The 24,554-nt window shown below is 30.4% G+C and overlaps 1 protein-coding gene across 1 annotated transcript in view; it reads left to right on the forward strand.

Moving 5' to 3' along the window:
• Positions 1-24,554, forward strand: part of LOC115884458 (calcium-activated potassium channel slowpoke) — a 165,464-nt gene that overhangs the window by 41,712 nt on the left and 99,198 nt on the right. The window contains exons 6-9 of the mRNA XM_030903048.1: positions 24-135; positions 305-456; positions 3,913-4,080; positions 8,788-8,879. Coding sequence (XP_030758908.1) covers positions 24-135; positions 305-456; positions 3,913-4,080; positions 8,788-8,879 — 524 coding nt within the window. The remainder of the gene's footprint in view (positions 1-23; positions 136-304; positions 457-3,912; positions 4,081-8,787; positions 8,880-24,554) is intronic.

Raw genomic sequence — 24,554 nt, forward strand, 5'->3', positions numbered from 1 at the left:
TATAACGTTATGCTCTTTTGCAGTTTATAGCAGCTAGCGATAAACTATGGTTCATGCTTGAGATGTACTCGTTTGTAGATTATTTTACGATACCCCCGTCCTTCGTTTCAATATATCTGGATCGAACATGGATAGGTAAGCAAAAACAATCAACTTATTAAAGTTGAATAGTATTCATTGTTGTGACTCTAGAAACATTGTTTTAATTAAATTTGATATGAAAATAAACAAAATATAGTGCAAAAAATATATAGAAGAATATATAACATTTATGAATTTAATATTGGCTGTTCTTGTTGTTTAGGTCTTCGATTTCTTCGAGCCCTACGACTGATGACCGTACCAGATATCCTCCAGTACCTCAACATTCTAAAAACGTCAAGTTCGATACGTCTTGCTCAGCTAGTCTCAATATTTATCTCTGTTTGGCTCACGGCAGCAGGCATTATACATTTGGTAAGATGTTAATACTATAATGTTATTTATTATAATTAAAGTCAGACAATAAAAGCCACCAAATGAATAGATTTTGTCAATAATTAATTGCCAAACAATTTACTACTAGAATTAAGGCCGATTTACACATATCCAGTAGCTAGCGCCAATGACTTTAATCCCGATCAAACATCGTTTTCAATAAAAATCGATGATGACAAATTTCTGCGGATTGCGATAGATCTACGGCTTTTGTTTGAAAACGAAGTATACCAGGTGTTGCATCGTCGAGCGGGACATAGGAAATCCCATGTAAATTTTAATGGGGTCAATTATTGGCTTCTCTAATTATTTTAGAGAATAATTCTATTTAGGTTTATTGAAGAGCATTAAAACCCACATTCAAAAGAATAACTTTAAATACGAGTTATCGCCGATTTCTTTTTAAATATTTCTCCTTTCTTATGGCGCTGTATTTACTTATGAGCACCAGTCAAGGTAAAAGATAACTGCCAAATGAAGTTGTCATTTCAGAAATTTATCTATTTAGTGCTTTATTATTATTATTAAAAACTCATACCTACATCGAAAATATTAGCCATGAATTACACTACCGAAAAAAAAGTATTGATGATTAAATGGTATTATCAAGGAAATAGTTATGAAAAGGTGTCGGACATGTTTGCTGCTCTGTATCCGAATAGACCGATACCTGGAAAATCTACAATCGCAAGGAATATCCAGAGATTTGAGACCAAAGGTACCCTAATAAATAACTGCAGATGTGAAGCAAGGCAGGAACAAAGAGAAGATGCAAGAAATGATACCGACTTGGAAGTTTTATTGTGCGTGGAAGAGAACGATGGAAAGATCAACACAAGGAAACTTGAGGATGAAATAGGAATAGATCACACTACAGCGTTTCGAATTTTGAAACGACATAAATACTATTCCTTCAAATATGAAAAGCACCAAGAGCTACGAGATGGGGAAGAAATACGGCGACAGGCGTTTTGTTTTGATATGATGGAAAGAGCAAATACGGATAGGGAATTTTTATAAAACATATGTTTCACTGAACAATGCACGTTTACCTTAAATAATGAACCCAATATTCAAAATTATCGATACTGGAACAAAGAAACCAATACAGGTTTGTCGAAACAAGGACGCAATATCCACAGAAAGTAAATGTTTGGGCAGGGATATTCGGACACAATATTATCGGGCCATTATTTCTTACGTGAAATTTAAATGCAGAATATTATTTGGAACTACTCGAAAATCATATTTTACCTGCTTTACATGATGCCGCTAGGGAAAATCAGGAAGTTTGGTACCAAATGGATGGCTTCCCGGCACATAGTACCCTGGCTGTTCGGGAATATTTAGACAATAGTGTTAACGGAAACGTTATTGGCCTAAATCATACAGTAAATTGGCCAGCAAGGTCTCCTGATATTTCGCCAATTGATTTCTTTCTCTGGGGTCATTTAACAAACAGGATATACAAGGATAAAAAATACCTAAATCTAGACGAATTAAAAAATGCTATTTCTGCCGAATGCAATAGAATTTCAGTTTACCAACTAGCGAATGTAAGAAGAGAATTTTATGATCGCCTGGGTTATTGTCTAGCTGTCGTTGGAGGAATATTTGAACATCTTAAATCCTAAAGTTCTAACAATTTAATAGTCCCTAAATTAATAAGTTATTGAATATTGTAATGGTACTATAATTAACCTTGTAATTGATTACTTTATTTTACTTTAATTCATATTAATTTGTATTTATAAATACATCTTTAAGATTTCCGATGTAGGAATGAGTTTTCAATAATAATAAAGCACTAAATAGGTAAATTTCTGAAATGACAACTTCATTTGACAGTTATTTTTTACCTTGACTGGTGCTCATAAGTAAATACAGGGCTATAGGAAAGAAGAAATATTTAAAAAGAAATCGGCGATAACTCGTAAACGAGCTAATCAAAAATATCTAAAGTTGTTTTTTTGAATGTGATTTTTAGTGCTCTTCAATAAACCTAAATAGAATTATTCTCTAAAATAATTAGGGAAGCCAATAATTGACCACATTAAAATTTACATGGGATTTCCTATGTCCCGTCCGACGGTGCAACACCCGGTATATGTTACTGTAAATATCCGAAATGAGGTAAAACCCAGGATAAGCGCGCTAAACCTAGGATTTGCCAAAAGCATGTGGTAAAAGCTCGAAAACTATTTATTTTGCTTCCATTTCGGACTTTTACCGGACCTAAACAGTAAATCTTAGGATTTACCACACCGCATTGGTAAAAGTACGAATAAGCAAGTGGTAGTAAAAACCAACCAACCCCACCAAAAAACCACCTAACCAATGCATTAACACCCCCCAAATAACCAGGCTAACTAAAGGATTAATTTGTCGATATTGTTGCTGTAAGAAAAATAATTCGTACTTTTACCAATGCGGTATGGTAAATCCTAAGATTTACTGTTCGGGTCTGGTAAAAGTCCGAAATGGAAGCAAAATAAAGAAGTTTTCGAGCTTTTACCACTTGCTTTTGGTAAATCCTAGGTTTTACCGCATTTCGGACATTTACAGTGTCATATACATATTTATGTTATTATTTTTTTTTCAGTACCTATAGAAACGTGGTACTAAATATATGTGTAGGTATATTATTTTAGTTAAAATAAGATTACACCTTTAAAATTAATTTTAGTTTTATAATGAAAGTAAATTAAAATTTATTAAGAAAGTATGATTGTGACAGCGCTGTTTCAGGAAGAGTGTTTGGTTTCTATGACTAATAATGAATAGTAAAAGTTTCATGACATGAATTCATTTAAATTTAGATTTAACTTTGTTGCTTCGCGGTGTTTGTGAACTTTTGGGGTTTTCAAGTCATTTTTACTGTTTTTCTTTGCAAAAGAACTGTTAAAAATATTTTTAAATATCTAAGATTGTTTGCCAGTGTTCATTTTGCAAAAAGATGAACTATTTTAGTCCCAAATTGATATTTCGTCGGTAAGTGATGTTACGTATCTTTTAGCTTTAACAGTTGTGTACCGAATTAAAGTTTTAATTAGGTTATTGAAAATAAAATTATACTTATACGATTTTTATGGATTTCACATCTGAAATTCTCATGTCCTATTACTATGATAGAGAAATAATTATCTAATTACATTACATTATAAAAAAATTAATCAAAATTTAAATTTAAATTACTTTTTGCGATAGTTGATAAAAAAAACAGCACGCCACTTTTGGACCGAAAAGTTAGAAATGCTCACGTAACTCAACAGCGTTGTCATATGTATGCACCCATCTCTTTTTAACTTACATAAAAGTGTTAAAATATGTCTGATTGTGACAAATGGTGTTTTATGAATGGAGTGTTGTCTCCCCTTTCGTTAAATGTCTATTGTAATGTCAAAGGTTCCAACTTAAATTGTTTAATTATTTCAGCTGGAAAATTCAGGTGATCCCTTAGACTTCGACAACCCGCACCCCTTACCTTACTGGACGTGCGTCTATTTCCTCATTGTCACAATGTCAACTGTCGGCTACGGTGACGTGTTCTGTCACACGGTTTTGGGAAGGACATTTTTAGTGTTTTTCCTACTGGTCGGCTTGGTAAGTTCACTTTTTTCCATCTATATTTATTTTTGTATATTTATGTTACATTTTGCGGCATATGTTTGTCTCGTTCATCAACATGAACAGAGATGTCGCTCGCCTTCAATTTTGTCCGGTGACATTTAAATGGATTAGTACTAATAACAACGGTACAATGACCAATAATACCCGAGACCAAATTGTCACCATACCTCCAAACAGTGCTGTGCCACATATTTTTCTTAACTTAGCTGCTTGAAGAGATATTTATATTTTTGGTAAATGTTTTAACTACGCCTATGGTGTATGCTGCATATTTAGAAAACTATCATGTACTAATTAGTTACAAAAATTGAGGTGAGGTTATAATACGTTGAAGCTTTAAAAACACATAATGTATTTAAGAAAACAAAAAAAAGAAATATGGCTTTAAATATAATATTATCTCTATTACACCTCATACAAAGGAAAATTATTCATAATATCAATACATATAGTTCAATACATAGTTTATTAAAATACATAGTTAGTTAATGAACGGGAAAAGACGTAGTTTTTGAAGAAAAACTACACGTAGTTAATTAGATAAAATTACGTCTTAATTAACTACTTCCTAACCCTGGGTGTATGCTGCATATTTAGATGGTATCGTACTAATTAGTTACAAAAAAAACGTATTAAAATGTTAATAGACGGTAGACTGTACAAAACTAGTATCGGCGTATAGCACATATCAAGTACATACAGGGTGTCCCACTTAAGATGGATACAATCCAGTATCTTGATTGTTTGTTGAGCGATCTTTTTCATTTTTGGCAGGAGGCTGTATGGCTATAAGACTATACTACTATACCTCATAGACGGTAAGAAGTGATATACGTTTTAATTGGGTTTTGATATTTTTCGAGTCTCCAGTAAAACTACTTCCTAGGACAGTATTTATTTCAAATCTGATTAATTATATTGAATCCTCCTTACCCAAGATACTTAAGTTCTAATTTTGATAAATACTGATACAGGGTGTGTTATTAAAATAAAACATTTTTATTTTTTTAAATAATTACGACGCCACTGGATAAACAACTGGTTTATTATCAATAACCAATTATAACCAATTATCAATTAATAATCGATTTAAGTTTTCAGATACCTTCCATAATAATTAAGATACGATAGATACAAAAAAACTAAATATTTTCAATTTATTTTGTTTACTTTAAAAAATTGTTTTTTAAGTTTGCTAATACAAATAAATAAAATGACTTACAAAATAATTTAAAAACCCAGTTTTCAAGGGAATCTGAAATATGATTTTTATTCGTTTTATTAAGGAATATTTTAAAAAATTCAAATAGTTATTTAAAACATTTATAAAACTATAACGAACTAAAAGTCAACATCTTCGACCAAAATTCGATTATTAATTGATAATTGGATTTAATTGGTTATTGATAATAAACAAGTTGTTTATCCAGTGGCGTCGTAAGTACTTAAAAAAATAATAATAAAAATAAAAATGCCTTATTTTAATGACACACCCTGTATCAATATTTATAAAAATTAGAACTTAAGTATCTTAGGTAAGGAGGATTCAATATAATTTATCAGATTTTAAATAAATACTGTCCTAACTGTAGTTTACTTTTGACTCAAAAAATATCAAACCCTATTAAAACGTACGTCTATGAGGTATAGTAGTATAGTCTTATAGCCATACAGCCTCCTGCCAAAAATGAAAAAGATCGCTCAACAAACAACCAAGGGCTTGTATCCATCTTAAGTGGGACATCCTGTATAATATCAGAAAAATAATTATCAGATTCAATAAGAAAACGCTAAAAAGGTGGAGTGGACGGTTTATTTACCTATGAAACGTAACTCCTGGCTCTTTCTTATCGTTGCAGATTTTACGATTTATAGATGGATAGATACGATAGCCGAACAAATCACCATTGTAGCAAAGTTTATACAAAGTTCACTACACACAACTATTAAAAATCGTTAAAATTGTCGCTGGTGACACCTCCGTTGTCTCCAAAAAAATGGCATCTAACAACACAAATTCTGCTCTAGCCTCGTATATGGTCATTGATTTAATCTAACAGCTGTCATTTAAACTGTCATCGGACAAAAATGAGCAATGTCAGCTTGGCGCTTTATCTATTATCTATTTCTTTTCATTATTATTTCTTTAGATGTCGTTATCTGAACTAATCTAGGTCATACGTTACCGAAGTCAGTGTTATGAAAATTTAACAAAAAAAGGTTTACCACACAGGATGTTAGATTCTTTCTTTTAAACCATTTATGACACGAAATTTAGTATTTCTAACATTCTATAATATACAGAATTGTAAATTTAATTAAGATAATATTTTAGTTTTTGGCTATAAAATTTAGAAAATATTCGATATTACGGTGTATATAATTTTTTTATTTAAATATTTTACATATATTATGATAACCACCATCCAATGATATCCCCTTTCCATTCATCCACGTTTGAATAACCTTTGATTTTTTTTAATATTATTTTATTTTCGTTATTCATCCTATCAAAATCCTCACACATGAACTCCTTTTCAAGGTCAACGCTATTCCCTTTTTTCGGTAAAATTTTAATAAAAAAAGTCATTAAAATCCTTAGATCATATTATCTCTTTTTGTGAATGACGCTAAACTCAACGAAAAAAAAATGACAGAAAATACAAATTAACTGTTAATTAAAATGACAGACTGGAAATGTCAATGTCACGTATCTTCTTTCTGGGTCAGACTTTACTCCATAAGGTTTCTAATATTAAATATATTTATTAACTATATTGAAGATGTAGAAAATATAATTATTATACTAAAAACCTACAGTATCTTGGCGTCGAAGAAAGTATGTAATTGTGATCTAGGATTGAACGTACATCTTTGTTACGACAAGACTTACCGAGACTAGGGAATTACGAGGCTGTGTCGTAGATTGAGTCGTTTGTTAGAGACGCATGTCTTGTATTGCTATGTAGCTTAATACAGCCGAGTATCCATAATAATTTACAAGATTTTTAAGGAAAACAGATAGTAGGCACTTTATTTAATTTAATTATGAACCAATACAGTGCTTCTGTTGATTCAAATAAAACTCACATTGTTTTTTATCCTAAAAAACTAGTGTGATTACAAAATGACGTTTTGATTGACAGTTATCTGCCAATGGAAATTCATTAAATAGTTTTAGTAAATATATTTTTTAAATTTCTAAAATCTATGAAATGGTTAATTCGTCAATCTCAATTATTGAAAACACTGCATCAAAGTTTGTGGCTACTTGGCTGCTTGAATGCTTGTTTTTAGGAGATATGCTTCTGATGTTTGTTGTTTGTTAAGCTCAGTAACCTTTGTATGCCACACAATTATCATTATAAGTATGCCGATCATATATTCTTGATTGCATACTATTTTTTATTAATTTTAATAAAAAACTGTGTTAAAATAACACATTAAAAGAATAAAATTTAATTGAATCGACTGTTAAAAAATACTATTTAATATCAATATTAATTTTTCATATTAGTCTCTTAGAGTTTAATTCATATTTTTGATAAAAATCATAATTTTGATCGGCATCCTTGTTTCTTCTTTATTTTTATACATTTTGCAATTTTCCATCAATATTTATTTTCACTCCTTGTTCACATAGCTAAATTTTCCTGCCTCTGCTGACAACACTGTTTTAAACTACTGTAAGATCAAGAAAAGAAAAAGTCACGATTAAAAAATCTGAAATTATAAGCTGAAACAATAAATATCAATGTACTGTATAGTTTGGGACAGATACATCTAAATAGAGGGAGACAACATTATATATTTACATTATATCGCGATCAAACATCGCAAACATTTCAACAAAAATCGATGATGACAAATTTCTGCGGATTGCGTTAGATCTACGAATTCTGTTTGAAAACTAAGTATGTTTTAATTGTTTTTAATGTTTTTTGGATATCCATAGAAATAGCGTACTAAATCTATGTGTAGGTATATAATTTTAATTAAAATACATCAATAATACCTGTGAAATATTTTTTAGTGTTCTAATTAAATTAAATTAAAATTTATTAGGGAAATAACTGTGACAACGCTGTTTCAGGAAAACTGTTTGGTTTCTATGGTTTTTACGATGTTTTTATTATGCGTAGTAAAGGGGTTTGATGGATTTATTCAAGTTATGTTTAACAGAGTTGATGCGCGGTTGTTTGTATTTTTTAAGTCATTTTTACTGTTTCTCTTTGCAAAACAACTGTTTAAAGTATTTTTAAACATCTAAGATGGTGTGTCAGTGTTTAGTTTGCAAAAAGGTGTAGCAAAATTCTACTCTTAATTTGATATTTCGGCGCTAAGTGACGTTATGTTTATTTTAGCTTTAACAGTGGTGTATCTAATTTAAGTTTTAAGTAGGTTATTGCAAAAAAGCATTATTGAAAATAAAATTATACCTATACGATTCTTGTGGACTTCACATCTTGAATTCTCATGTACTATTACTTTAATAAAAAGTTTTGTCTCACCTATATTTAGATGTCTTTGGTTTGAGGACTAAACGCTAAATTTTTGATAATTTGATACCTTTTGGATATAAATATAAAAAAAATGTATGTTTTTCTAGCTTTTTATTTCGGAATATGCTTGACTTTTATTTCTTGAAACGTACGGTATTTGGCACATGATTTTTTCCAGGCTATTTTTGCTAGTAGCATTCCCGAAATCATAGATCTAGTAGGTACTAGGTCCAAGTACTGTGGCGAGTACAAGAGAGAACACGGAAAGAGGTACTACAAATTAATAAATCCTATTTTTAATATATTAATTAAAAAAATTATCAAAATTCCTGTTTCAACTTTCTTGGCAATATTCAGTTGCATCTGGATTTTCCTAAGATCAAAATATAGATAAAATAATAATAATATCTTATAAAGAAGCATTAATACGTCAGAGTCTGCCATTTTTCTTATGCAGTATAACATAAACGCTTAGCTAGTTTCACAAATGTTTTCAATATTTTTAATTATTATTAATCCATTTTTAATTAGAAAAATAATATATTTTTATTGAACAAGAGGAAAATACTTATAATTTGGTTATATTTTGATTTGTAACATCTTAATTTTTATAAGTTGTATTTAGAGAATATGTCAATCATATCCTCTTAAATTATGAATAGTTCTTATTTTCTGTCAGTTTGTATATATAGTATGTTTTGTGAGATTTAGTCTAATACCAATATATAAAAACCAATATATAAAAACCAAAAAATAATAATATTGCAGCATTTTCAAAATATTTGAAAATTAAAAATTCATTCAGCGGCAAATTAAATATTTAAAATTTAAAATAATTTATTTTTTTTAATAATTATTCGACTTGTACTCTAGCCGAAAAAATTACAGCATGCCTCATTTTTGTACTAACTTTTTTCTACAGTAAAGAGTTTGACAGTTTATATTTTTTTTTTGAAACATATACACAGCCAGCCCGCACAATGTTTTTTAGAATATTTTTTGTTCTTGGTTATTATTTTTAACACTTGAGACTGTATTTTTTGATAGGGATCTGTAATCATTAGGTATAGTTTATTAACTAGTAATCTAATAGGTATCTCCACTGATCAGTACCAAAAATAGACATCTGAAAATTTGCTTCACTTACTTATTTGTTAAATCATACTACAGGGTTTTTCAATCATTTTCTTAAATAACAGCACTTTGTTTTTCATCGTATAATGGACAGACGTGGACAATTCAATTAAATTGGACCACTAGTATAAACTCTATTGAACTTTAAAAACATAAAAATTTTGGGTGTCCTTTTTTCTGATGGTCAGTGTGTTCTGAGTGATTAAATGAAGATGATGTTACAGTAGACTTAGAAATAACATTTCAGCCTGTCCTTTACTATGTTTTAGCGGACATTTTTGACAGTCAAGGTGTTACAGGAAGTAGATATTATGATTTCAATGTTCAACACTATCTCTGTCAAGAATTTCAGCGACAGACATAGCAAAGCTCGAACTAAAATAATTTTTTATGTGTAATATAACGTCGATTTTTTATTGATTCACTTAGTATTGATTATTTTCTTATAATATACACATTATACCCGATGATTATGGTTCGAATACTAAGTAGCTAATAAAATCCAAGTTAAACACTAATAATCCTGTAAATAATCTTTATTTTTACAGTAGAATTGGTTTATAGTTAGTAAATTTGCAATAGAGTTATAAGTTTGGAGTAGAACTTGAAGTGCACTTGTTTGATATCACACTGTTTGTCATATTTTTGTTTGAAACAGACATCCAATTGAATTCCTTTTTCCAATCATTTGCCATTTATGTCGACAATTCCTTACAATCGTTAATAGGTCTGTTCTCAGAAGAATCCCTGACTAGTCAGCAGGTTTTTTATTGGTTAAAATGCGTAGAAACCTGATTGTTAGTCTGGTTTCTACACATTTCAACCAATAAGAAACGCGCTGACTAGTCAGGGATTCTTCTAAGAACAGACCTAATATATCTGCTGCACTATTAGCTTTTAATAAACAATATATTTTTTAATTAAATTGTTTATTTGTTTTATCTAAAAAATGGAGAATATTAATTGTGTGATTATTTTATACAGTGTGTTTAATATATTTGATCTTTGTAGGAAACATGCTTTGGGTTTTCAGGCTCTGTATCCCACAGACTATCCATCCCAAGAATATAAATGTCTGAGAAACTAACTTTTATAACCTTATATATATTAATAGTCGAGGTAGTTTAGACCTTTCTGGAAAACGAGTGATTGGATATCATGTTTGGAATCATATATTGAGTTAAGTGGTAGAATAGCTTACAGCTAAACTTCGCCCACAAATTGTAACTATCTTTTTTTATAGTACAATAAAGACGGTTTATTATTATTATTATTATTATATATATGAATTGTGAAATATTGTGTTGCAGCTTTATACAAAAATTAAAAGAACTTTTTTATTTTATATATAGCACCTACTTACATAATGCTCACAAATTACAATGCTCACAAATTAAAAATAATACAAATTACAGTTGATCAATGTGTACTACCGGTTATGACTTAGCATGCCAAACCTGTGACACTTAAAACCGACATTATAAGGAAACTACAGATCCTATGTACAGATCTCACAACACTCCATGGAACGAAATATGCTGGGAATAACAAAGACCGTAAAAATAGAGTAGATATGACAAAAAACAACAGGTAATAGATAGTTCAGTCATTGGGGATCAAAAAAGGGACCTGCTTGGAAAAAAGTCCGGAAGTTTTGAAACTTTGCAGGTTTATAGGTTTTGGGGTCCCTTACTAAAATCCATAAAATGCACATTTCCAGACTGGCCGCCGCGTCGGCGCCGCCATCTTGCCAAAATGGCGCCCAAGAACGGTATTTTGTAAATATCTCGAAAACTATGCGTTTTTCGCAAAAATTTGAAGTTTTTTTTGGAGTTTGAAAATTAAAGAGAATAAAATTTTCTATAAAAAAGGTTTTATGAAAATTTTCGCTAAAGTCAACTTTTAGAAACTAAATCCCTGGAAATTTTACAATTTTGCGTAAAGTATGATATACATATAGTCGATTTTCCGAAATAAAATGTCGATTGTGTTCACTAAACTAGTTTTAGTTTAGTTTCTTCAATTTTGTCATGAAACAGCGGCGTATCATTAATTCGCTCATTAATTTATGAATAATTAATTGTCGTGCTGGACAGCATTCATTGCGAACTTACCACCAGGTTCAACATTGGTCTGGTTGTACCAAAGATGCCGAAGAATGGGGTTGGAAGAAAACAAAAACAGGCATTACTCCAGTCACAACGTTGAAAGATCCAGCTCCAAAATATCTATTGGCATTTTTATCCTGCGTAAATGTAAAACCAACAACTATGGTAAAGCCTGCGGATGCAGAAAAGCATGATTTGTGCATACTGCAATGGGAAATCCTGTGACAACGTTACTGAAGTGTCACTCGACGAATCCGATGAAGAGGAGTTTGACTTGCCTGTAGATATCACTCTGGCGACTGAAGATGAATAGTTGGACGTATTGAGAGACCACCCTGATGAGCCCAGCCCAGCAGATACGATCGACTTTGACATCAACGAGCCAGATCCGTCGGGCTTGTGCAGATAAGTTAAAGTTTTTAATTTATCTAGTGGAGTAGGCCTCCGTTAAATGAAAGAATTAACGTATAAAAACGTTAAAATAAGCGCGCCATGTACTTTTACCTCTTGGGTGGTGTGGAAACAAGTACACATTTTCAATAATTAAAATTAATTATTCATAAATTAATGAGCGAATTAATGATACGCCACTGTTTTATGACATAATTGAAGGAACTAAACTAAAACTAGTTCTAGTGAACCCTAATCGACATTTGATTTCGGAAAATCGACTATCCATAATATATCATATTTTACGAAAAATTGTAAAATTTCCAGGGATTTTGTGCGTAAACAGTTGACTTTAGCGAAAATTTTTATAAAACCTTTTTTATAGGAAATTTTATTCTCTTTAATTCCGCTCTCTTCAAATTTTCGCGAAAAACGCATAGTTTTTGAGATATTCACAAAATACCGATTTTGGGCGCCATCTTGGTAAGATGGCGGCGTCGGGGTGGCAAGTCTGGAAATATGCATTTTATGGATTTTAGTTAGGGACCCCAAAACCTATAAACCTGCAAAGTTGCAAAACTTCCGGACTTTTTTCCGAGCAAAAATCCCCAGTGACTGAACTAAGATGTCATACACAGAATCAAATCGCTCAAATGGCGATAGGCAGGACACCTGACAAGAAAGACGAACAACAGATGGACCACAAAAATTATCATGGTTCCACGAGGAATTAAGAGACCCAGAAGAAGATCAAATCTAAGATGGGACATGACCACTTGACGTTTTAAAATCTTGAATAAAAATATTTAATCAAGTCTGTGGTCAAACGAAACTGGGAATAAACAAATGGTTTGTTTAATGTTTATCTCCATAAAAGTCTAAACTACCTAGTATACACACCTTAATCTACAAATATATTTGACACACTAATATTTATTTTATTACAAATGCTAGTAGAGCAGCGAATATAAAAAACTAACACAGGCACACGATCGACACACTAACCGAGCGTGACGAAACGATTCCAAGGTCGATTAATGAGTTTATAAGTTTAGTGTATGTATATTAATTGAAATATAATCGCCGATAACAATTGGGGAGCCTCACTGGGGTATAATGTCGATTCTCTGACAGGCGGTGTTCGCTAGTTGGATACCGGAAATCACCGAACTAGCTGCCAACCGTCCCAAATATGGTGGAAAGTACAGCAAAGATATCAGACGCAGGTACCGATCTGATACGCTGAAGCAAACCAAAGCCTGGCACACTTAGATTGGTCTTTTTTCTTTTGACAATTTTTATTTGATTTGGATTTTTCTTTTGTCATATACATATATAATATTTTGGGAGGGGAAAGTTTTGTCATTGTGTTAGTCAAGCCGCGTGTCCTTAATATACAGCGTGTATAAATTATTAAGAGTAAATAAGTTCAGAATGTGATTGCTTTTTAAAAATATATAGGATTATTTGGATCTTTTGTTAAATTGACTTAAAGGCTTATATAAATTGACAAGTACTACCTTTTTTGTTTGTCTCCTCCAAGTCTAGTCCATATATCCAGTCTACATCCAGTTTCTTATCCATATATCTCACACAAGATTGTACAGGTCCTAGTTAGGACTGGACCATAGTTCCTGCTGTTCTAGCCTTGCTTTCATAAATAGAAAGTGTCACTTGAGATTCAGAGCCTCGCAGTGACATATTAAGTGCTCTGCTGTTTCAGGATATTTACTGCAGAGTCTGCAGCAAAGTCCATTGTCCTTGACATGTGTCTTGTCAAGAAACCTGCATATATTTGTGCTGAGTATTAGCAGTTCCTTTGTGGTTTTAGAATTAGGTTCTTGGAGGAAGTCTTTGCTATTTCCGTTTCCATGTCTGCTTCTATAGTGAACGTCTGCTTTTCCTTGATCCAGAGTTTTACTGCACTACTGGTTATACATTTGGGTATTCTCGGTACTGGCTCTGGTCTAATAATATATATAATAGCTCTAAAAGCCTAACAGACTCACGGTTTAATTCGTTATGCCTTTACTAGTTGAAGCCTGACGCATCCGCCACAACGCGACATCAGGAAAAAAATACTTTTTTTTTAACTAAATGAAAAACAAAAAATCCGACGACGACAGGTTTTAGAAGAGCCAATTAGCTATCCTTTAGTAAAAAAGCAACTTTCTAGAGCAAGTCGTTACTTCAGTAGAGACGATACGGATTAGAAACATTAGCATTTTATACAGGGTCCGGCAATAGCGCGTCGGGCATTTGTAGCTCGTAGAATAAAAAACTTGAGAATTTTGTTTCGGTGTAAACCCAAAGTATGTACGAGGATGTATTTCAGGAAAATTTTAACTTCTATAAAGATTGGCTCAAAAAAGTGTCCAGTGGATCAGATACTTTTTTTTAAATGGAACACCCTGTATATTATTAGTTACAGCTTCCTTTTGCTACATAATCCTAAATATGAGTAAGCACATTTCGATAGTTTAGAGATATTAATAAATAAATAAAAATTTTATATTTTTCAGACTTTTTAAAAAAAATTATTAATAATACAAGAACTGCCCTGAAATCAAAACTATATTAGGTATTTACTTTAGATGGTCTCTACTTACTTTGCTATAAATATGGAAATTGTAAATCATACAGGATGTTCAGAATTCTACGCCAAACTTTCTAAAATATAAAATAATTTTTCTTGCTTTTTTTAAATGGAACATCCTGTATATTATTTTTTCAATAGATGGAGAATTAAAAAATGAACATTTTTTGCATTTAGAGTATTTTAAAATTTTCAACGGTTTTGCAGATATTCGCGGTTTTATATTTCATATGGCATTTTCCACAGTAAATTTTTATCAAAGTCACCCAATGATTTTTCTCCCGTATTTTACCATTGCAAGCGCCATATGAAATAATACGGCGTGTATCTGCAAAACTATTAAAAATTTTGAAATACTTTAAATACAAAAAATGTTCATTTTTTAGCTCTCCATCTAATAAAAAAATAATATACAGGGTGTTCCATTTAAAAAAACAAAGAAAAAATATTTTATATTTTAAAAAGTTTGGCGTAGAATATTGAACATCCTGTATGATTTACGATTATCATATTTATAGCAAAGTAAGAACAGACCGTCTAAAATAAATAGCTAATATAGTTTAGATTTCAGAATAGTTCTTGTATTGTTATATAATTTTTTTAAAAAGGGCTGAAAAATATATATTTTTGATTTATTTTTTAATATCTCTGAAACTATCGAAATATATTTACTCATATCTTAGGATTATGTAAAGTGATCTGAAAGGAAGCCAAAAATACAATAATATACAGGGTGTTCCATTTAAAAAATATCATCCAGATCCAGTCACACTTTTGAAATACATTTTGGTACATACTTTAGGTCTGCAGTTATACAAAATTCTCAAGTTTTTTATTCTAGGAGCTACAGATGCCAGACGCACTATTGCCGGACCCTGTATATGTAGATTCTCCACCCATCCACTCTTATCTATCCTTCTTAAGTCCTCTTCAAAATCCTTTTTTCATCTGGTTCTCGGTCGACCCTTCCTTCTCTTTCCACCTATTTCACGTTTCATTATCACACTAGGAATTCTTGCTTCAGTCATTCTTTCAATGTGTCCCAGCCATCTCAGTCTTTGTGCTTTTGCTACTTCCGTTATACTCTGTGCCCGATATAGTTGCTTTAATTCTTCATTTATTATTCTGGTTCATATGTTGTCTATCCATATGTTGTCTATCTAGCCTCGAACTTTGTGTTGCATTGAACGTCCGCGTTTCACATGCATACAACACTATTCGTTGTATCATTGTTTGGTACATTCTAATAGCTAGCTTTTCTAGTCTTTTGGTCACTGATATCAGTTCTTTCCGATCTCTTGATAAGATAACTAAATCAGATAACAAGTTCTCACAAGCATTCTCAGATTTGTCTCGACGATGCCTTTGGACTCATAAGAGCCTTAAGTGTCCTCTGTCAGTCTGAGCATATATTGAGGAGCTTTCCTGAGTAAGCTGTTCTATTGTTTTCTCTCACGCGTTGAAGTATGATGAAGATTTCTACCTAAATACGATTGGAGTATAATTTTTATTACAAAACTATCTGTGGAATAAAAAATATCAAAATATTACAAGTTGAGTAGCTACATATTTGAACATTCTGTTTATAAAATACACAAATGTTCATTTTATATCTTAGAAAAACTGTTAATTAAAAAAATAACGTAGGATATGCCCTATATTTTTAAAAAGGCAATCATTTTCTGAAATGTTTTAAATAACCACTTATATTTTTGAACTGTCAAAATTTTTTATTATCTAGTGGGCTTATATTTTGACAGTTAAATAACAATTTAGCTGTCATCCTACAAAGCACACTTGAAAATATGTTATTTGATTATATTCCCTCTGTATCCCTGAATAACATAAAAATGTTCATTAACTATCAAAGTCACTAATTAAAAAAAGTGTATAATTTTCGACGAAAGCATAAATGAGTCTTTTACTTTTTATACGCGATATACTAATAATTTAGGGTTCAAAAAGTTTTCGTCGAAGTTCGAATTGGTTTTTATCGTAACGTCCAGATATCTGAATACAATATACCGTATGATCGAAAAAAATTGGCGTCAAAGACGGCTGTGGAATGGCAATTGATGATAATTTTGGCGAGGCCAATCTTTAGACGTCATTTGCTAAAAATTAACTGGAATTACAGAAAGATTAAAAAAGGAACGTTTCCAGACTCACAAATCTATTTCGAAAAAATATTTTTCTCAAATTTTAAATTACATCAAGCAGTAAGCTCCATAAAAAGCTAAAGATGAATTTTAGGGCTTGATTTTGCCAAAATTATTATCGATTGTCATTACCCAGCTGTCTTTGACATCTTTTTTTCCATCGGATGGTATCATTTAATATAGAATGTAATAAAATGTATGGCAGTACTAAAAAAATATAGAAACCACATAGAGTAATTTATCAAATAATTAAATCAAATTATTAATTGATTAATATTCGATTTTGTCTGTTTGATCATAAGTAAGTAATAATTTTTTAGTTAATTATTCTTTTTGTAGGAAAAATTGGCCAAATCAACGACCATACATGTTTATTACATACCCATATGTATATTTTTACCTCTAAATTCCATGAATATCCATTTTTTTGGCAGTTCTCCATGACTAAAATTTCCCTTTTTTACATTTGGCTGGAATGAAGTTTCTCAAACAGTTGATTTAACGATTTCGTAGTATTTTTGACTTATTAATCAAGATTTTTTAATGCTTTGGCTTAATCATGACAATAATCATTAGTTATAACTTAAAGAATTATAGTCGATTAAGCTAGAGCATGACGCTTTTTGACATTATTAAGTAATCCATAACGAGTGGCATGCGACAAGCATTTTTTTATAGGATTTTGATTTTGTTTTAACTTAGAGTTTTTGACGCAATAACATATTTCGACCGCAGCCAAGCGAAAATATTACTTTTATTTCATTTTTATACTTAGACATGCCATAGAAACCACAAAATTATGTTATAATTGAGAAAATCAGTAATATTTTTGGGTATCAGTTTTTGACATTCTTAGAATTTATGAGATATAGCATGATGAGACTAGGTTTTGTCACATTCTGTATAATTTTTTATTTCGATTAAGGCTTAAGCATAAAATATGTTCCACTGTATAGAAATTTTAGCTATCTTGCTTTTACATTTAGAATTTTTGATATTTTATTGTTTAGTATTGATTTTACTATAAATCTGATCAAAAAAAAAACGTGCTACATGGGCTTTTGAAATAACAATCGATGATAATTTTTGTAAATTTATTAATAAATTAAGTAAACAAATTTTTTATGATAGATCTTTAACTTCTTCAATACGTATTATACAGGGTGGTCATAATTGTAATCGGGAAACTCCGACGAACATATTCTTCAGGAAAAAATAAGTAAAAAAGTTCATATAAATTTATGTCCTATAATACTTTGTTTCGGAGATACAGGGTGTAAAAGTGTCATATTTTTTTAATAATTTCTGAAGTAACGTCGATATTCGGATAAAAATATGTGTCGAAAAACGACAAAAAAGTATATTTTATATTCAGTAGTCGAAACAGGCATGGACGAAAAGTTATTACTTTTCAAATTGGTTAAAAAATATGTAGGTGGCGCTTAAAACAAGTAGGTGTCATATTAATGTCGAAATCAAATGTCTCATGTGTCTCATGTCCAAATGTCGACTTTAGTTAGGAATTATTTGGAAAAAAACCGAAATACAAATTAAATTTTTACATTCTGTATCTCTGAAACGAAGCAATTTAGGACATACATTTATACGAACTTGTTTACTTATTTTTATCTGCACAATATGCAGTTTCCAATAACAATTCGGAACTACCCTGTATATTAATTTTTATGTCAATTTTTAGAAACTGAAATATGAGGTCTGCCCAAAAAAAATATGTATCATCGATTATAATTTTAAAGGTCACTGTGACATTGTTTTTCTTCGATCACACAGTATATTTTAGCCAATCTATGAAATATATGTTTATTTCACTATTTATCTTGTTTATTTCATAATAAGTGGCAGTAAATATAATAAAAAAGTTTATTATTATTAAAACATATTGCAAAAAAATTATATAAAAAGATTTATTAAACTCACTGTAAATGAAATTATAATCTTGATGTATATGATGCACAATTTCTTAGTAACAGTCCAAATATGACTGTGGAACTATATTGCTTATTCAGTAATATAAATTTAGACATAACATAAAAGAAAAATATTAAATATGCAGAATGGTTGGCACTAGTACCGTATAATCAAAAAAAAACGGTGTCAAGGGCGACTGGGGAATGACAATCTTTTTTTAATCACTTATAATTTGGGCGCGGTCAAACTCTAGACTTCGTTTACTAAAAACATAATTAACATTTAACTGACATAAAACTTAACGTCAAAAATTAACGCTAATTATAGAGAGATTAAAAAAGGATAGAACATTTGTTGACAAACAAATATATTTTCAAAAAATTATTTTTCCTCGAATTTTAAACTACACCATTTCAAAACCCTTTTTAAGGCCAGCTCCAACGTAGTCAGCGCTATTAATTAAAAAATAAAAGAGGGTACGGGCCAAGTAAATGACGTCTAGGGCTTGACCTTGCCAACATTATTATCGTCATTCCTCAGCCATCTTTGACGCCATTTTTTTTCGATTGTATAGTACTTAAAACAAACAAATTTTCACTTAGACATTATTATTTTGGTTTTGTAAAGTAATTAACACGTTAACGTTTTTGACCACTAATCTAGATTTTGGAGATATTAATATAATTTAAAGTCGATTAAGTCTAGCAACGCCCTCTAGGTTGTATTTATCGATGTAGGTAGCTAAAACTAGAAGCACCTTGTTGCCTGCACAGCCTCAGTGAGCCACGCACGAGACGCCAATAATCGTGCAAATTCGGCAGAGATCGTCAGATATCGAAATTACTTTAATCTTCACATCATGTATGTTTTGTTAGAACGTTTTTGATTTGTTTTTAAATATGGGTGTTTTTTGTTTATTTAGCTTTTATATACAGGGTGGCGCACCTCATTCACCTCGGTTGATTATACAAAAACGGAAAGATGTAGAAACAAAATATTTTATGGGTATATGTGGGGAGACAATGTGCACAATTTAAAATTATTTTGAAATATACCTACAGGGTGTTTCAGAACTAAGATCCATACCAAAGTTATATTTTTTCTTATGGAACACCCGATATTTTATTTTATTTTTGGATTCTTGGGCCCAAAAAAAGGTATTTATTATAGGGGTTAAATATGTTTAATATCTTTAGTTTTTGAGATATTTAAAGATATTTAAATTTGCATGCTACAATAGAATAGACTATTAACACCCTGTACATTACTTTTCAGAATTAATTCTTATGCTGAGTTTAAAGATAGAGAAATAAATTTTACTGAAAAAGGGTATTGGTTCCTTAAATTTATACAGGGCTATCAAAAGTTGCTGATCTGTTTTAAGGATATATTTTATATAAAAACTTCGTTATTTCAAATGCAACACCCTATATTTTTTTAAATAAATCGAAGCAGATTCAAATGCTCTTTCAAACTATATTAGAGTTTGCTATACCTATCTAGCTCGGATTTTAAATAACAAGCGATTTTTATATAAAATTGTAATCAAGATGGCTGGTGTCGCCATGGCAATTTTCTAGTGACAGTTAGTAACTATTTTTAAAGTCGACATTAGTTTATGGACATTATTATTTATAATTGATAATAGTTTACTTAAATTTACCTACAAGAGTTTAATAAGTACATATTCATTACTTTATCAAGAAAAATAAAGCTGTATCTGCTGGCGGAACGAATAGATATGTTATTAGTGATACTATTTTGTGAGGAAAATTGCTTCTTGGCTTCAAGGGCTTATGCTCAAAGATATCCAAATAGGAATCTTCCTGATAAGCTATCTTTCTTTGAAAAACTTCTTGTCCTATTTCACAGAACTGGTAGTGTGGTTTATAAAAAACCCAGGCAGAAACCTGTTGTTGGAAGTGAAGAAAATGAATTTGTCGTAATTGGCTCTTTTATAGAAAATCCATATATCTACAAGTTATCGTAAAATAATTCAAAGAACTACTTCGTTTTTCTAGATAGAATAATAAACACATATTTAATAAATATTATTTATTAAACTATTGTAGGTAAATTAAATAAAAGTAAACTGATATAAATTTAAATAAGTCCATAAACTAATTTCGATTTTGAAAATAGCTACTAACTGTCACTAAAAACTTGCCATAACAACACTAGCCATCTTGATTACAGTTTTATTGAAAAATCGCTTTTTATTCAAAATCTGAGTCAGATAGGTATAGGAAACTCTAATATAGTTTGAAAGAGCATTTAAATCTGCTTCGACTTATTTAAAAAAATACATAGTGTTGCATTTGAAATGACGAAGTTTTTATGTAAAATAAATATTTAAAATCGACTAGCCATTTTTGATACCCCTGTATACATTTAAGGAAGAAATAACATTTTTCTGTAAAGTTTATTTCTCTACCTTTAAACTCAGCACAAGAGTTAATTCTGAAAAGTAATGTACAGGGTGTTAATAATCTATTATATTGTAGGGTGCAAATTTAAATATCTTTAAATATCTTAAAAACCAAAGATTTTCAACATATTTAACCCTTATAATAAATACCTTTTTTGGGCCCAAGAATCCAAAAATGAAATAAAATACAGGGTATTCCACAAGAAAAAATATAACTTTGGTATGGATCTTAGTTTTGAAACACCCTGTACATTTCAAAATAATTTTAAATTGTGCACATTACCTCCCCACATATACCCATGAAATATTTTATTGTTACATCTTTCCGTTTTCGTATAATCAACCGAGGCGAATGAGGTGCGCCACCCTGTATATGGGTCCCATTTTCGAGTGTTTTCAAGATTTTTCGTCTGTGAGTAGAGACACAAAGATGCGGTTTTCACATTACTAGATACTTTTTTTATGAAATGAAAGATGCTACAGACATATTTGTCCTAGGCCTCTTAATTTCTGAAATACAGAGAAATACAATCATTTAAAATTGTTGCAATTTTTGACTCCCCTTGTATATCGGTTATCTTATAACTTATTGAAAATGTGAATCCCATAGAGTTTTCACGTAGAATTCAGTGGTGTAACTATTTATTCGCTGGAAGCTGTCGTTCTTGAAGTATGACCCAAATTTATGTTTTTTTATTAGGGTATCCTGTATACTATTTTTTCTAAATTTGGTTTGCTTTGTTAGGAGCTTTCGAAAAATATAATATACTTTATACTTATGTCCATTAACAAAGGCATTATTTAAATTTTTAACATTGGCTGGCGGTTTAAATTAGGTAATCAAAACAATCGAATCATTTATTCGACGTCAAATTTTGGCTATTCCACGCTAGTCTCAGTGTGTGAAATTATTGTACAACTGCATCAAAAAATATCAACAACTCTTGATTGACAGCGTGTTATCTAAAGGCAGCATAAGTTCGTTTTCAATTCAGTTTATTAAGAGAACACGACGGAATCTTTTAAACTAGGTTGATTTATGTTAAACAGTTAAATAATGCATTTTTTACCTTGTTTATGAAAATAAGTATAGAGTATGTCATATTTTTAGAAAAATCCTAACAAGACAAATAAGATAAAACAAATATACAGGTTGTCCTATTAAAAGAACCTAAGTTTGAGTCATATTTCGAAAATGACAGCTCCCAGCGAAAAACTAGTTAAGCAGTTGGATTTTATGAACTCACAGGACACAGTTTTTATCTATTCGACAAGTTAGAAGATAACCAAGGTAGAAATGGCAGCGAAAATGCAATATTTTAAAATTTGCCATGTATTTCAGGAACTAAGAAGGCTAGGACAAATAGTAACATAATAGTAATAGTAAGTTTATTTTCATAAAAAAGTAACATAGTGATGTGACAATCGCATAGAATTCACTCTCTACTTATTATTGTTAAACCATATAAAATACACGAAAAAAATGGGACACCCTGTACAGGGTATTTGGAAATTGGGTGGATGAATATTTATTATCATATTTGACTGTGTGTCCCAAATTCAAGGGTGGCCAGTGTGATCTCGGAAAGAATAGGAGATATGAAGAAAGTTACGTCATAACAAAGCTACTTTTATGTCCATTATAAAGACGGTTTGAAAATTAAAAAAGCCTAAACAAAATTTATGATAAATTTTAAAGAAAGGTTTTTTATAACTGTCTTTGTATTTACACAGTTTTATTTTTAGCTATTGAGATTAAATATTTAGGTGAGGGTTACCCACCAAATTTAAAATACCTTGTATAGAGAAATCTGAACTTCTAGAGGTAATAAAATAAGTGTGTTCATTTTATTACCATTGTTACCTTTATTTTAAAAATCTTCAGAGATAAATACCATTTTTATATCACATTTTTTATTTTGTAATTAGAGTAGATAGAAGCAGTTAATGCAAGTAAAGATTTGAATACAAAAAATAAATTAAAAATCACCTGATTTAGATAGTTTTACATTTAGTATCACAGTATCTATAAAAAAACTACCCATATTTAAATAGAATAACATTATAAAATTGACTATAAAAAATACACATAACAAAATATGGAAAATTCACTGCCAGCAGGAGAATGCCATAATGACCTTGACAGGCTCCCCAATCGTATTCCTCATTGTATTATTGTCAGTTTTTTTCGTTGTTTTTTAGTTTAGTCCTAGCTCCCTCCATCTCATTTGTCCCGTCATGGTCCACCACACCTTGCTTTAAATCGACATCTCGAGAACTATATAATCTACCGTCTAGTTTTCTGTAATAATGGCAATTATTTCTTGAAGAATATAAATTTTTATTATTTTTAAATTACATAATCTGTCTGGAAATGATTGTCATTTCTTTTGTACAAGGGTTGGGCAACAATTGAGTAAAATTTGAAGTTAATTGTCAGGATTTCTTTCTATAAAATACTGTATGAATTCTATCAAATCTTAATAGAAAGAACATTTCAGTTTAAGCATTTTTTAAAACATCTTTCGAAGTCTTAAGATTGAGGGAAACATTACAGTAGTCTTTAAATTGGCAATTCATGTATATTATGTTATTTATTAAAAATGACATAAAGAAGTGAACAATTGATAAAGTTTTCATGTCAATTTTTGGTAAATTACATACACAGTGTTCAAAAATTCACTACTAGTGGTAGTACTTTTCAATTAGTGGAAAAAACTTTTAACTTTTTCCACTGGTTATAATTAAAAAAAACTTTATTACGCATGTGCGAGTAATGTCATTTTGAGGTTTGGTTATTATATCTGTAAATAGAAATTGTGGTTAAAAATAAAAGTTGGTTCAAAATAAAAGGTTTGTTGTTTTATAAGCTAATTATTAGGGTTTCTCTATGGAAAGAACTGAGTACCACAAAGTATAATTAAAATCACTAATTTATTCCACTAATTTCAAGATTGTGAGTGAAGTATAACAATCATCGATTTGTATTTGAAAGGCCACTGTGACGGCTATTTCTTCGATTATATATTAAATGAAAAAAATATAAATTTTCAAAATATTAAAAATTGATTAGAACCAGAGATTTTTCCACTAAATCAATATGTATCGTAGAAATACTATAAGAATTTTTCAAAAAAATTATAGTCGTTTATTTTTGATATGCTGGGCTTTATAAAATTGTTGTCTGGCATTGTTCAAAAG

Source organism: Sitophilus oryzae, unplaced genomic scaffold (genome assembly GCF_002938485.1).
Source record: "Sitophilus oryzae breed Bouriz unplaced genomic scaffold, Soryzae_2.0 scaffold_249_pilon_pilon, whole genome shotgun sequence".
In the NCBI taxonomy this organism is placed as follows: Eukaryota; Metazoa; Arthropoda; class Insecta; order Coleoptera; family Curculionidae; genus Sitophilus; species Sitophilus oryzae.